This window comes from Dermacentor albipictus, chromosome 3 (assembly GCF_038994185.2).
Source record: "Dermacentor albipictus isolate Rhodes 1998 colony chromosome 3, USDA_Dalb.pri_finalv2, whole genome shotgun sequence".
Taxonomy (NCBI): Eukaryota; Metazoa; Arthropoda; class Arachnida; order Ixodida; family Ixodidae; genus Dermacentor; species Dermacentor albipictus.
In genome coordinates, this window is record NC_091823.1 from 150,904,699 (window position 1) to 150,920,872 (window position 16,174).

Consider the following 16,174-nt stretch of genomic DNA (forward strand, 5'->3'; position numbering starts at 1 on the left):
GCTTTCAAGGGAAATGACAAGATTCGCATGAGCAGGGTCCCGTATGGATTGTTGTTGCGGAGAACGCCACCTTTCCTACCTGAAAGGCCATGAAACGTTTTCACATTAAAAATGCAATACATACACACATTGCTCAATGCGTGGACGTGTACACGTTACTCAGATTTATGCATCAATACGTTCAACACCCTTCAGGCGTCGATTTAACACCCTTCTTTGAGCAAAGTCACACCTTATGTGTGGTATCCACCCTTGTGATAGGGTGCTTTGGCCGAAATGGGTGCTAGAAGGGTGTGAGCATGGGTGTAATGCCGAAAGCACCCTTATTAACACCCATAAGGGTGCAAAAATGTTTAGTGTGTACCTTCCCACAGGGGTGCTGCAACAATAATCAAATGAGCTGCTAGTCTGGTTCTTTTGCATACGAAAGGGTGGTGACCTCACTGCCCACGTCGCAAGCTGTCGTCACCGCAGCAGGTCGAGCAACAGCAATCTTTACCACGAAACGTGTGCGCGGAGTGCTACGCGCTTCGTATTGTTAGTAGAACGGCACTATCAACAATAATTCGGTTTGGATACTTGTTTTATGTTTGTTATTACTTGAAATGAATGCTTTGCTGTATGTTGTATGCGTGATACCAAAGAATTCATGCACTTTTCGCGTGAACCTTCATAGCTGAAGGGTTTTCTTTCCCGTGAGGACTTGCCGCGAACAACCACGAGCAAGTAGAGGCTAACAGGTACACTGCGAAATTTTTCCGCAGAATTTGTTCTGACAACAAGTTCGTTAGCTTTATTGCACCAGGAAGTGCTAACCTAATGGGTTGCTCTTCACCTCAACCTAATACTGTTTGCACGCCACAGTAATTAAAAGGCTTCTTATTTTATACATGAAGTACTTACATTGCTATATTTTCAGTAAACAATAATGCTGAATGCATGATTCAACGAGCTGTTCGTTACGAGCAATATAGTATGAACGGCATAGTTTTCACAAAGTGCGACCAGTGTATTGAAATTAGCAGCTCAAATATCAATTTATAGTTGTGAGCGTGGTAGAGGTAAGGGAATGTTGCTGACCCAAACGCGCTTTCGAAACCAATAAATTCAGTGAGAATAGCCAATTTTGTGACCAGAGATGCTTTAAACTGGTCCACATCGAGGGCTTTACTGCAAAAGAGCCTAGCAGAGAAAAATGAGAATAAGAAGAACCCTTTGCATGTAATGCCTTCAACTACTTTTGCTATCCTTACCAACAATGAAAATTTTTAAAGTTATGCGCGGTGACGATTAGAGGACGACAGAGAAGGTCAATGGACATGAGGTGTGCTAAAATCGTCCATACAAATGAGGTTTTGAAAGCATAGGCTATGGCAATAAACTTTGAACACATCTCACACAGTTGACTAGTAGAAGAACTGGCAGGGCTGCTCTAAACACCAATCACGGGAGTTTTCTTGCATATGTGAATTGTAGGTAATGCGCATTCCGTATCCGGGGAGAAAGCACAGCGAAGTACTTCATGTCTAACCTAGTGCGAAGGGCGGCTCCGTGCTTTTACCACACTTGCGATCAGTGCGCTATAAAACCTAGCCGCGTTGCGTCAAATGAATGTCGTCTAACACATCGTGAATCAAAGTTTTTGTTCTGCCTATTTCTGGAGGCGAGAGTGAAAAAAAAAACACACGCTGAAGATTAAGAAAGCTCAGAATTATGCTCCCAGAATCGGGATTTAGGAGTTGGAGTTCATTGAACGCAAAATGACACAGATAACATGATTTCTGGTTGTTTGAAGTAGACAATGTTGAAATCGTATTATCAGCATACCTCGCAAGAGTATTAAAGGCATAACTGCAGTCATGACGTGTGCCGTCAATGAACAGGCGATCATAACACATTTTCACTATAAAAGAATACGTTATAAAGGATGCCCATGCATTTTAATGATTGTTTCTGATGTCGTGAACATTAGTAGAATAAGTTTTCCTTACACTAAAGGGCAATCCAAAAAAGTTTCGAATAATTTTTACTATTGTCATTTTCTACGGAAAACGCATCTTATATGCTCTGTAGAGCGAGAAATGTGCATTTGCTTTGTAGCTACCATTATGGTGCCATATGGCACCAAATGCAACCATATTAATAATATACCTAATAGGTGCCATCCTGACCTAACTTTTATCATATTGGTACCACAATCGTTTGACGAAGGCTACCACTTTATTGACTGATGAAGTAATAAATTACTATGATCGCTTTCGGTTTTATTTTTTTATCTGTGAATTTTGCACAGGGTTCAGGGCTCTTCAATGAGTCATAAGGAGTGCCTGTCTGTGTGTTTGCATTTTGCAATGCCAACTGGATACACGGACTGCCGCTTCTTCTCATTTAAGAACAAATGTTCAGTTCAGTCTACACAGAAGGGACGTGATGCTCGTGGGGCTTTTCCTCCGCTTTCACTCATCCCTTCTCTTCGATGATGACCTTGCAGGTGCTGAAGTACAGGAATACACGTCAACTAACGACAAAGCGGATCAAGACGTCAGCAGCAGCGTATACCCGGTAGTAGTAGTTCGCACCGCGAGAAAAACGGATACCACCAAAGGTACTACTACACCACTGTCGCACGCTGTGCGACTTGGAAGTGTCATGATCTACTGCAAGCTCAGGAATATATAAGTGAAAGTATGTCTTCGCACATACACTATGCTTTTACGGAGAAAAAGGCGCCTGTCGGCACGTTGCATTCACATGGCAGCCTATGGCGTCCGCACATAGAACGTTTCTTTTCTTCATACCTTGCTGGTGAAGCAGCGCACTAACACGGACACAGTGAAGACAAACAGGAAAAGACGACACTCGCTGCACTCGCAACTATTTTATTTCAGAACACATACTTATTTATTTATAAGTATGTGTTTTTCTGCTTAACTGAACGCAAAGATACTGAAACGATGGTTATAGCACTTCCTATTCTACTGCATTTAAAATTTCTCTTCATTTTTGTTGTGTATGTATTGACGGTTAAGTTGTGAGTTGTTGCTTCAATTGCCATTATATTTACAGTGCTGTTGATCTGTAGTTATGTTGGTCCCCACTATGTATCATGCTCAACCAGTGAGGGGAAGGCCTTTAGGTTTAACTTGAAAGCATAAATAAATAAATAAATAAATAAATAAATAAATAAATAAATAAATAAATAAATAAATAAATAAATAAGGAAAACGTAACACATAATCAGTCGAATGTTATATTTCTCCTTTTTAACTGTTTACTTTCACAATTTTGCCGCTCTACAATGTGTATTAGACTACAAAATTGTCGACAACGTCCGATTATTTTCATTCCGAAACGAATCCCCAGTGTTGCTACGTCAGTGGGAATTAACGAACTTTGAAGCATTTTTTCGTATTTATGTCGTTTCAGATCAGTAAATGATAGTGAATGTTGGTAAATTCTGCAATCGCTGTTTTAAATGCAGTGCGATTGATTTTTACCAATAAAAATGTAACGAGACCCAGCAGACAACGTCAATTTGCATGACCTCACATTGAGGTGGTGTCGCCACCTGTCTCAAGTGTTTGCAAATTTTTCGGCTCAAAATCGGCAAACAAGAAGCTGAAAACCTGTTCTCACAATGCGTAAGACTCCTAATGCGAACACATTATATGCCCCATTACGCGAAAATCCGGCGTCGTAGTCGGCGGCGTGACTGAACGATGGTACTAAAAATGGCTGGCGGCGCAACCAGTAAAAATACGGCAAAAGTGCCCGGATGGACGACAAATTTCTCCACGACCTTTCTGTGAACAAAGTAAATTAATGGCTTCGAATAGAAAAGTTCGCACATCTGGGCCTGGGTGGGGACCAAACTCGCGCCTCCGGGATGATAGACGAGCACGCTTCCCCAATGGCACGGTGACTCCGAGGTACTGGCTGGCTAAAAGTGTCGCGTGCGTCATTGCACGCGTCATGTCGCAGCTAACTGGCTGAGTAAAGGCGTGGTCTAGTGCGTGCGCCATTGGTCACGTGACGACGCCGCCAATGGGGAGGAGGTTGCACCAAGTCATGTGTGTATAAAATGAGCGCAATGCCTCCCGCGCGTCACTTTCTCTTCGCGTTTCATCAGTGCTCCGTCTATTGCGATGGACCTTGAAAGGTCGACCTCAGCGGCAGCTGTGACACATGGACACACACATACTGGATCAGCTGAAAGAGCTCGAATGCATATCGAAGAGATCAATGGAAAATATTTCACCAAAGCTACTATACTAGAGTGTCTGGGACAGCGCGACGCTTTGCGCTGTACCACACAGTCTAAAATGGAAACCGAACTAGCACAAACTGTCACCCTTCTTAGCTATTCTTTTCGCATCACCACACGTAAGCAGTCATAAATGGCTCTGCCGATTTTGTTTGGTAACATTGAAGTGTGTTCAACGGCTGCAGATGAAATAGCTTCATTTTCTTTACCATCCTATTATTTTTCTAGCATAGCAGCATTCGTTCAATTCAGTGGGTACTTTGTGCAGTGCTCGGTACTAATGACTCATTCAATGGCAGCCTGTATACAGAGGAACTGCTCTGCTTTGTGGGGGAACCCTTTGATCAGAGACATGTCCAAAATGTTTTTCTTCAGTAATGCAGTGCGCATGCTAGCAATGTGTTGGCTCATGTTATCGAGAAATATCTCGAATTTATAGACCCACAGACAACGAGAAAAGAATTTATGCTCCGGACAGTGCGCAAAAAAAGCACAGAACACTAACTGCAACTGTGAATACAGAACGTAAATTGACCCCTAAATATTAAACCAAAAAAGAAACAACAAAATTGGAGGCAGTCAGGTGCAAAGCAGATTAATAAGACGAGCACTCTAGGACAAATGTCCGGCTTCGGAAAAAGATTGCGCTAATATGTAGATATTGAATAGTACCGCAAACCGCAACTAGTCTGATTCCAGTGGTACCAAATAAATTTTGAGAAAAGGCACCGAGGCAACAAGTTTATCAGCTCAACCAAGGATGAAACGGCCGATTAGAGAAACTAGTAAGCATGGAAGTGTGAAACTTCAGAAATGAGAAGCAATTTAATGAACTGTCAAAGCCTACGAAAAAGGAAAGAAAGTAAGGAATATTGCATGGTAAAATGGCGCAAAGGTCAAGGGAACTGTGGGAAATTGGGCAACATTAAATCAGGGAGATGGAAACTTCGCGTAAGAAAGAGCAAGATGTACATAGATGTTCAATAAGCACGATAATCTCACCAGCAAATACGACAATATGATAAAGGCAGCAAAGTAATCCTATACTGACTATCAAAGTGCCCATGCCAGGGATGAAGTTTTGAAGAGCTTTGCAAGGCGCCTCCTGCGGAATACGGCAGACCTCAAATAATTTTAAAATTATGGGCGCACAAGTGTGCTTTCGGTACGCTGAAAAATATTCACCAACGTAATTTCATAAAAAAGCAGGGCAACATTTGATTTCAGTGCACCCAGAGAACAGGCTAGCCTCATTAAGAGGTATCCCGCAATGGATCCTATCTGTGACATCATTCATGCAATAGAGAAATCTTGAGAGCACAGAAAACTGCTATTGATTACCTTTATTGATTACGAAACGAATTTCGTTCTGCAGAGATACGAGCAGGGAGGCATGCGTTACGTAGTGGAGTACAAGAAGCAGACAGGGTTGTCTTGTCAAATATCCAAAAAAGACTCTACAGCTACGTTAAGTCTCCACAAGAGCGTCGACAAATACAGATCATGAAAACCATTAGGAAAAAAGACAATCGCTCCAATGCTATGCATGGCAGGCTTAAAGATATTCAAGCTATTAGCCTGGGAAGGACTAGAAATGAGGATTGATGGCGAATACCTGAGTAACCGTGACTTCTTGATGATATTTTCTTCAGGAATGCTGGAGATGATTTGCGTCTTGTAATTGACGACCTTACTCGAGAAAGGGTCAGAACAGGGTTGAATATTATTATTGGTGATAATAAACACGTATTCGAAATTGCGTTTCCCGCTACCAATTTTCCCGCCATAGCCGCAGTTCGGCTTTATTACCACTTGAACCTATCGGAGCATGACTTCCAATAGGTGACCCATATTGCTAGGCAATGTCCATCACTACGTTTGCCTCGTCGTCTGTTGCGGTGTTATACAGCTGAGGCCGCATAGAAATGAAGAGTGCGCATACTCCAAAAATCTCTTCTGTTAACATTGATTTAGGATCTGCTAATTCATTATCCAATGTGGGATATATTCCGACATCCTGTAGAGGGCCTCTAGATAGTGCTGAGTGCTAGACTTGTGAGCCTGTGTGTTCGGGATGAGAGGATGCTGAAGCTCTCTTTCAGGCTCATTCGCCAGCGCTATGGGTTGCTCCTAGAGAGGCGTCAATACCTGTTTGCCGTTTTTAGAGCTCAGCACTTAGGCGCCCTTTCCTACGTTGAGCGATGGCGTGCCTCGGCGTAACCTAGCGAAGGAGTAGATTGAAGGATGAAAGAGCAAATGGGGAGTGCAGCGGGGATAAAATACGGCAGCAGTGAAGCTAGCGCGAGAAAGAAAGCAAAGAAAGAGAAGGCAGCGGAACCATGAGGCGAAACATAGGGGAGGAGGCTATGGCGAGAGCGTGAGAAGGAAGGTGTAGTGCCACGCAAGATGGCCTCTGCGGCGACAGTCGCTAGGAGATGGTGTCAAAGTAGATTGCCGTTGTCTGTTCACCGATGGCATGTGGTGAGCGCGTCCTAAGACACCATATGTGCAAACCAAGCACTGCCTTAGTGGAGGTTTGTCTGCGGCGGCCGCTGTGAATCACACCTTCGCGTAAACCACTCGCTGCCTCTCGCGATCTGACGATTAGCGAGGCAGTCTCACCACTCTTCGCTCCGTTTGCAGTGTGCCGCAGAACACTGATTGCCCACGCCATCCAATATATGGCGTAATGAAACACGTATAGAGCTGCCGTCCGGTTTAACATCAGGGAGTATCGTAATCGTCAGTAAATTTTTCATTAGAGCTGCGGTGTCTGTCAACGTGTTCCTTGCTGTGTGTGTGCATCGACACACTCCTTGTGGTAGAGGCAACACAATGGGGGCGTGTACGCCAGTAAATCCGAAGGGCGAACTATCGCCATTTTAAGCTCGCCATCACCAACAGCGGCGAGGAGTGACCTCGATTTTACACCGCTTTGTAGTCCTCTCCAGTTGGCGACGGTTTAAAGAATTTTAGCGACAGAGCAAACGTGATTCTCAAAACTGGATAAAAAGTGCCGTTAGACCGATCTGGTCCCACGAGGACCTTTAAGTTTGTGGCAGAGCGGGCTTTGAGCACAATTGTTCGCTGCTGCGGTGAAGGAAGAAATTATCTCCTCCATAATCGCTAGTTCATTCCTGACAGCATGAATATGCGATGACATGGACTAGGACAATGTTAAATCACGGGGAGGGAACTACGTTTGGGGCACACCACTTAATTTCTCAAATAGCACATACCTCTCACATCATGACGTTGTAAATCGTGACGCTATGCCAACTCGCCTGCCGAAGTAAAGTTATCGGCTCCTCAGCATTTTCAGAACCTATTTAGCGAGTACTTTTCCTCTCACGATGGGCTCGGTTACGTTGGAGTCTACAGAATCGCTGCCACTGTGCGGGTCGACGAATTGGAGAAAGTCTACTCGTACCATGTTCCCGTGTACCGATGGCAGGACAAGTCTTCGCTTCGATGTTTGAGATACATTGGTCGTTTCGTCGAACATGTTGCTCTAGACGCCTGAATTGTGCACGTCGCTCACAGAATAGGTGTAGCAAGACCCTTGGCTCCACAGCTCTTTATAGGTTTCTTCTGGATCATCTTGCTGATATGGGTGGCTGGGAATGATTTGCCTACAACGTGTTTCTGAAGTTCAATATCCTCTCTTGATACTCGTAAGCGCAGAACATTATGGAAATTACTCTCATTCGAAATCAATAAGGCTTGATTTGACCGCTCAAGAAGTGTTTCGTCGTATAAGTGCTCCCGAAATGGTGTATTCTGCCACTATAGAAAGATTATCGACTTTATCACTGGAAACAGGTGGTTTTGGTTGTTGCTCTCTCGATGCGCACGTTGTATGTATATTTGGTTGGTCATATTTTTTCAGGTCAGAGGAAGTCTTTCGCGGCCTGCATTGACTCGTTTTGGTATTTGTATGCCTCACGTATGGAAAGCTGACCATATTTTCCCAGCACTTTCGCAAAGGACGAGTGGTTGTGTGACGAATTATTGAAGGACGACATTTTTATGGTGCGTCCCACTCTCCCTGTTATGAAGATAACGCAGTACTTCCAGCACACGCGTTTACGATAACCGGAGAACACAAGCCACTTCAACATTTTTAAATACGACTGATGTACGTGCCATTTTCATGCTTGCCGTTTTTTTCTTCGAACTGATCATGAAAAGTTGTAGTTGTCCGGGGGAATCAATGCTTTGCGAAGACGTGCTGCGTCATGCATTCATGAGCTTGTGTGCCAATAAACTTTACAATTTCTGGCCCTTACAAAGTGACAGACGTGTACCAAGCCCTCGAGGATATCACGTCCAATCCTTTGATTCGATGTTCGCTACATTGGTTACAGGCAGATGTAGGGTGCTGACATTTGTCTTTAAGAGGAAGGAATACGCTACATGATGCTGACCCTAAATTACCATAGATGCTCGTTTTTGTTTGCCTCCAATGGCTGCGTTGGGAAGATGCTGATGAGGTGGCTTGTTTAGTGCTTTCGACTGCAAATTGTAGGGCTTTTTTTAGAGGAGTGAAGATCTTAATGATCTCTTGCAAACTATATCGTTTCCTTCTTCGGAAAAAATGTAAATTACAGCTGCAAACAGACAAAAACATGGTTCTCAAAAAATTTCGGTGTATAATCACGCCCTGCAGTTGCTTGTTTCCTACCTTAATATTTAGACGCGGAATAAACGTCGTGAGAACTGCTGCGTCACAAGTGGTGGAGTGTGCTCTTCGGTCCTCCGTCCTCTGACTTCCCGCTCAACCTCCTGGAGCTTCAATCGGGTCGCCGATTGTGCCAGCTGTCCGCCAGCATGTCGCAGGACGAGCCAACAGGCACTTCTACATCCACCATCTCGGCCTCGGCTAACCCAGCCTCTCCGTATTGGGGTGCCAGTGGGCACCAGCGTGATCCCCATCTGTTTGCTGGACTTCGCGGGCAAGACGTCGACGATTGGCTGGACGACTAAGACCGTGTGAGTTCGGCTAACCGTTGGGACAATGCGTCCAAGCTACGTCACGTCGCCTTTTATGTGACAGGAGTAGCGAAGACTTTGTTTTTCAACCACGAGGTTGATTTCTCGAACTGGGGTGCTTTCGAACAGCAGGTCCGCCAAATATTCGGCACACCAGCTGTTCGTTCTGCCCTCGCAAAAAAAGGTGCTCGACACTCGCAAGCAACAACCCGGTGAATCGTTATACGTCGTACATCGAGGATGTGCTTGCTCTTTGTCGACGCGTGAACAGGGCCATGACCGAATCAGACAGGGTTCGCCACACCCTCAAAGGCATCGCAGCTGTTGCTGTCAATGCTTTAGCCATCCAGAACCCCGTTACCGTCGCTGATATCGCCGCTACTTGCCAGCGCCTTGACGAATTCGAATCAGTATGGTCGCAGCCAGACACAACTGCAGAGACTACCGCCGATGACCCTACATTACGAGCAATGATACGCGCAATAATTCGAGAAGAGCTCCAGTATCTTGGCTTAGCCGTAGGGCCCACGCTTTCTCATGCCTCCGATACCAATCTGCGAGACGTCATCAAGGAGGGATTGGCGTCCATGGCTGGTGCAGCGTACACGGACCCTCTAACCCCTAGGGCCCCATCAACTTACGCACAAGTAGCCGCAGCTACTCCAGTCAACATTCCACCGATGCCTCTAAAACAAACACCGGCCCACATCGCTTCCATGACTACCAGCGCACCTACCGAAACCAGCTATTCGCAGTGGCGTCCTCCTCGTCCCATCTGCTACTACTGCGGCTATCGTGGCCACATAGCACGTTTTTGCCGCAAGCGCCAGCAAGACCAGCGTCGCCGGTACGACGTATACGAAATGGATGAATTTTCGCCCGGAGCTACTTTCCAACGTCTAGGGAGCTTCCATAACTAACGCCGTCCTTATGGTCCACCGCGCGGACGCTCTCCATCGCGTACTGTAGCATCCGAGACGGCTCATACGTACCGTCCTGCGAGACGCCGCTCGCCGTCACCCCTTCGCCGCTCTACGTCCCCACTGAGACCTGCTTCTCAGTTCGCCGAGCATCGTCCAGAAAACTGAGTTATGCAGCTTTTGGAGGAAAAGCTGCATCGAACGACAGGGCAGAAATTCCTCCATCGCGTCCGTGCAATGTGATATTGGTTGTAGTAGAAGGTGTACAAGTATAAGCTTTAATAGACACTGGTTCTAGTGTTTCAGTCATTCACCGTGAATTGCGTTCGCGACTTCGGAAAGTTACGACCCCTATGATGGACCTACGCTACTCGCTGCTCAAGGGGCCTCCTTTCGACCTATCGCCATGTGCACTGCTAGTATTTCCATCGATGGGCTTCTGCATTACGTACAATTTGCAGTGCTATGTTCGTGTGCCCAGCAGCTCATATTGGGATGGGATTTTCTTTCTACGGCCTCCGCCTCCATCTGCTGTGGGCAACGCGTTCTCCATATGACCGACACGACCTATTCACTTCATGCAGATGTCGCACCCCTTCACTTGCTTGCTGCAGAAGATACCGCGCTACCTCCTCGCCATCAAAGCACCGTTACCATCACGTCTGACGTCATTGACTGCGGCGACGTGCTCGTATTACCATCTGCATGCTGCCTCGCAAGAGGGATAGCCTTTACATCAGGGCTCGTTAGGTTTGATCATGGCTCTGCACTTCTCTACGCTACAAACCCGACATCCGAAAAGATTCTCATCCCTAAAGGCACTACATTGGCTTGCGCCACTAAATCGGAGTCTATATCTGTCGCTTCCTTTAAACCTGCTTCCTCTGAAGTTCCTTGTACCGGACGGGCCGCATCTCCTTCAGCTCTTGCGCCTGCCATCAGTTCCGATCTGACACCTTCGCAGTCACAACAATTGCTTACTTTGTTCCAAAAACATGAAGCTTACTTTGATGCGCATTCAGCTTCGTTGGGAAGGACTTCAATAACGACGCATCGGATAGAGACAGAAGGCACATCCATCGTGCGCCGTAGACCGTATCGCGTATCGCTAGCCGAGAGGAAAGTCATTGACGAGAACGTCACCGACATGCTCCAACGAAACATATTACGCCCCTATGCTAGCCCTTGGTCTTCCCCCGTTGTTTTGGTTCGGAAAAAAGACGGCTCTGTCCGATTTTGTGTCGACTACCGAGCGCTTAACAAGATCACACGCAAGGATGTATACCCTATGCCGCGAATAGACGATGCCTTGTATTCCCGGCAGGGGGCCGAGTACTTCTCCAGCATCGATCTGCGTTCCGGCTACTGGCAGATACCTATGCATGAGGACGATGAGAAAACAGCGTTTTCGACACCAGATGGGCTCTACGAGTTTAATGTCATGCCATTCGGCCTCTGCAATGCGCCCGCAACGTTCGAGCGCATGATTGACACCGTTCTTCGTGGCTTCAAGTGGAAGACTTGCCTGTGCTATCTGGACGATATTGTTGTTTTCTCGTCAGCCTTTTCTCAGCACCTGCAACGTCTGGATGAAGATCTCACGTGCCTTGCCAACGCTTGACTTCAGCTAAACACCAAGAAATGCCATTTTGCGAGCAAGACGATCAATTACTAGGTCACATTGCGATCAAAGATGGCATTCGTCCTGATCCTGACAAGGTTCCGGCAGTTCAGCACTTCCCTCGTCCCGAAAAGACCAAAGGTTTGCGTAGTTTCCTAGGCCTCGCTTCCTATTTTCGCCGATTCATACGAGGCTTCGCCTCAATAGCGTCACCTCTGCACAAATTACTAGGTTCTAATGTTCCCTTTGTATGGTCTCCCGAATGTGAATCTGCGTTCGCCCATCTGAAGCGCGCTCTCACGTCTGAACCAGTATTACGCCATTTTCATGAAGCTGCTCCTACCCTGCTGCATACGGATGCTTGTGGTCACGGAATTGGTGGCATTCTCCTACAGCGAGATGACACTTTAGGTGAGAGGGTCGTCACATACGCAAGTCGCGTTCTGACAAAGGCCGAAAAGAATTGCACCATCAAGGAGCAGGAATGCCTTGCTATCATTTGGTCTGTGCAGGAGTTTCGACGTTATCTTCACGGCCGCCACTTTACGATCGTTACAGACCAACATACATTATGCTGGCTTTCAACGCTGAAGAACTTCTCTGGACGGCTTTGTCGGTGGATTCTTCGACTGCAAGAATACGACTTTACTATTACCTACAAGTGCGAAAAAAAAAACACCAAGATGCCGACGCGCTTTCTCGCTGTCCACTTCCTACGACACAATGCAATGGACCTCCAACTACCATCCGTGACAAGCTTCCTTGGCCACTGTCGACGAGATGCCTCCACACGACAACAAATCCTTCAAATTTCATCAACTTGCCGACTCTTACTGTCGGCGCCTCATAGACCACCTTCAAGGAGCTTCGCGCCCGCCTAACGCCCACCTACATCGTCAGCTGACGCAATTTAAGATTGACAACCGCGTCCTATACCTTCATGTCTATCACCCTGACGGTCAACGCTGGGTTCCTGTCCTGCCACGCTCTCTACGTGCTCACGTCCTGCAGGCTTCTCATGACGACATGACTGCTGGTCACCTTGGTTTCCAGAAAACTTATGACCACATCAAAGGTCGCTTCTACTGGCCTGGATTGTCCGCCAGTGTAGCGAGGTATGTCGCTTCCTGCGCCCTATGTCAGCGTCGAAAGCTCCCTGCATCAGCTCCAAGCGGACAACCGCAACCGGTTCCTTGTCCGTCGCAACCATTTGAGGTCGTTGGCGTTGACCTCTATGGTCCTCTTCCTGTGACTCTCACCGGTAAACGATGGATTGTGACAGCCGTTGATCACTTGACACGGTACGCCGAAACAACTTGTGTGAGTTCTGCCTCAGCCTCTGAAGTTGCTGCATTCTTACTTCAATCCTTATTACTGCGTCACGGTGCTCCTCGCGTCCTCCTGGGCAAACGTGGAAAAGCATTCCTCTCGCAACTACTAGACGAAGTACTCAGAGCCTCCGGAACCACCCACAAGACTACCTCCAGTTACCATCCGCAAACCAACTGCCTCACAGAGTGATTTCGTCACACGCTGTCAGACATGCTAGCCATGTACATCGACCCGGATCACAGAAACTGGGACGCAATTTTGCCATTCTTGACTTTTTCATATAATACCGCCGTTCGACGCACGACCGGTTACTCGCCATTCTACCTTGTCTATGGTCGTTCGCCCTCTTCCTGTCTTGAAGTCTCTTTCTTCGCGCCAACTGTCCATCAATGTCCATCCTCCTGTGAAGAATACGTGTCCCACATTCTGCGTTTTCGCCAGCTCGCCCGCATCAACACAGAAGCACGGCAACAGGACCGCAAGCAGCATTACGATGCCTGTCATCGCGTCATGTGTTTCCGCCCTGGCGAGGAAGTGCCACTCCGGACACCAGTTCGTACTCCTGGCTTGAGTGACAAGTATCAGCTTCGGTTCATCGGTCCCTACAAAGTCTTGGAGCAGACTTCTCCGGTTAACTATCGCGTGGAACCAGGTGTTGTTCCAAATGACTGCCGCTGCCGCGCCACTGAGATTGTCCACGTTTCCCGTATGAAGCCTTTCGCGAGACGTTCACCGCCCCTTTGAATTGCGGCCAGGATGACCGCTCTCGCGCGAGGGGACATTAATGTGGGAATTTATAAGCTATTCTTTCTCATCTGTACATGATCATCATCATGTGGGGTTCATATGGGGTTCTTCTTTATCATCGCTTGTGGGGCTGGCTCTCGAGTGTGATCCGTGCTGTGGGCGTGGTCGGTTCGCCCAATCTTTGACGCGGAATAAACGTTGTGAGAACTCCTGCGTCACAATATGCGTGTCGCTCGAGTGCACGAGCTCCTGTGACGGGGAAGCACCAAAAATACTGGGTCACGTTTGCAGTGTGGTACATATTAGCGGTGGGGAAGAACGAATGGTGTTTGTATTTCATTAACAGTTAATAAGCATACGTTACAACGGTGACGCAAATAAACACAACACGTAGGTACCGGGAGTTTCATTAGCTTTGTGCGACTACAAGTTTAGAAGGAAATGCTTTCTTTAAGCCGTGGATAGTGTTTCGTGTGTAATTTGTGCCGCTTAAAATAACTGTCTTGCAAAGAGTTTTGTTGGGGCTTGCAGTTAACTACCGTGTGTGGTTGTATGGTTGCGGGCGAAATGACTGGAACCCACGCCGCAGCGTGCGCTGCCAGCAGGCTACAAAATTGGCCCGGTGGTATTAGCTGTGTGAGTCGAAAGAGATGCTGTTGACGTGCGAAGAGAACGCTGCCAGGCGCAGTGGACGCCGCCTAGATTCACCCTGCAGACAATATCCGGAGCGCAGCACATCTCCTGTGCAATTGTCATCCCCGGAAATCTGGAGATTTTTTACATGAAAGAAGACTTGCAGTTTTTAAGAAGTCAACTCATTCACCAGGCCTGAGAAGAGCTGCAAAGCAGTAGTATGTCTGGAAGATAATGAGGTCGGGTGGTTGCTCGGTGCTACGACTGCCAGCGGTAGGGGGTGGGTGGGGGCATTCTGCCCGAATCGCCTAGTTGTAGCATGGCCACTTGTGAATATTGTTAAGGGAAACATAACTAGTTTCATTGATGGTGAAGCGAGACCAATGAAACGATGCAACAAGGGTTGCTGAGAACAAAATGGCTCTTAAGAGAGCAATACCCGTGGCCCACAGTGCGCTCGATGACGGTCTTGATAACGACACAACGAACACAGGCTACGGTGATTGAAGCAAGACTCAGTAGGAGTGAATTCACAGGCGAGGAGCAGTGACGTATTCCTCCGGCCCTTGGTGTTTTCGATAAACATTCAGGGTCTCGTCTGAACACAAATATTGTAAAATGCAGCTGGTCACCGGTCTGACGGTTCCGCATGCGCCGATGTTTGCAAATGGTTGGCTCCTAGGGGTGATATGCTCAATGCGGCACCACGCAATGGACTTTATTGTACAGCTCCTTGCCGTGCACGTGCATCTCGTAACGCACGCCGAGCCCTAACACTGGACGGTAAAGCTCAACGGGCTCAAAGGAAGCTCGCTGGTTGGGGATAGGGCGTGTTTCGAGAAAACTGACAAAAGATGCGGACGGCTTGGCTTGCAGGGGAAGGGGGAGACGATGTGAGTGGCCCTACCAACCCCCTCCCTGAAATCCATCACTCATTAGGGGCACGTTATCGGTAATTTTTTCGTGATGTAGAAAATTTTTGACCTAATATGACCGCTGCCCTGGGAAGAGTAAGAACAAAACCGAAGCCACATTTAGCAAAAAGTGTGCGGGGGAATTTATTCAAATGTTTTGGCCAAATAAAGCTTTGCCTAATAATTCCTGCTCGTGTAAAAATGTCTATACAAGTGCTCGAAAGCGTAATATGCGGGCGAGGTGTCAGCCGCGCCAGTCATATACGGGTAGCGCTCTAAAGTGTGTGATGTAGTTACAGGCAACCGAAGTTCATACTGCAACTACTGGGAACAAACAGCTTCGCTGCGAATTGGACTGTGATTCTTCAATGTACCACAAGTCTGCTGTCAATTTTTCGGCATTATATAATTCTGAATCATGGTAGCTATAATCGAAAACCGATCGGGGTGAGCTTCTAGTTAAGGATAGTAGTGTAATAGCTTATGCAAAAGTTACTGTTCACCTTCTATGGAGTACACCATATGAAGGATATGAAATGCACTCAAGTCGATGACCTGGATAATATTTGATTCCATTGTATATTGCTCAGTTTTCGTTATGTAAACGATAAAGGCAGTTAATGCATAGCAAGAGCAGCGGGCACAGAACACCGAGCCCTACGGAACGCATCTGATGGTACATCAACGGCAGAAGGGTCCATAGAGTCAAAGATGAACTTAGAGCTTTGAAAAATAAAACTAGGTATCCCGA

The 16,174-nt window shown here is 46.9% G+C and overlaps 1 protein-coding gene across 4 annotated transcripts in view; it reads left to right on the plus strand.

The window, feature by feature from the left end:
• Positions 1-16,174, plus strand: part of LOC139056978 (uncharacterized) — a 117,375-nt gene that overhangs the window by 72,112 nt on the left and 29,089 nt on the right. For 3 of the 4 annotated variants that reach the window (XM_070534761.1, XM_070534764.1, XM_070534762.1), the window contains exon 7: positions 2,492-2,605. The exons of the other annotated variant lie outside the window; for it this stretch is intronic. In XM_070534761.1, coding sequence (XP_070390862.1) covers positions 2,492-2,605 — 114 coding nt within the window. The remainder of the gene's footprint in view (positions 1-2,491; positions 2,606-16,174) is intronic. 4 annotated transcript variants of the gene reach the window in all.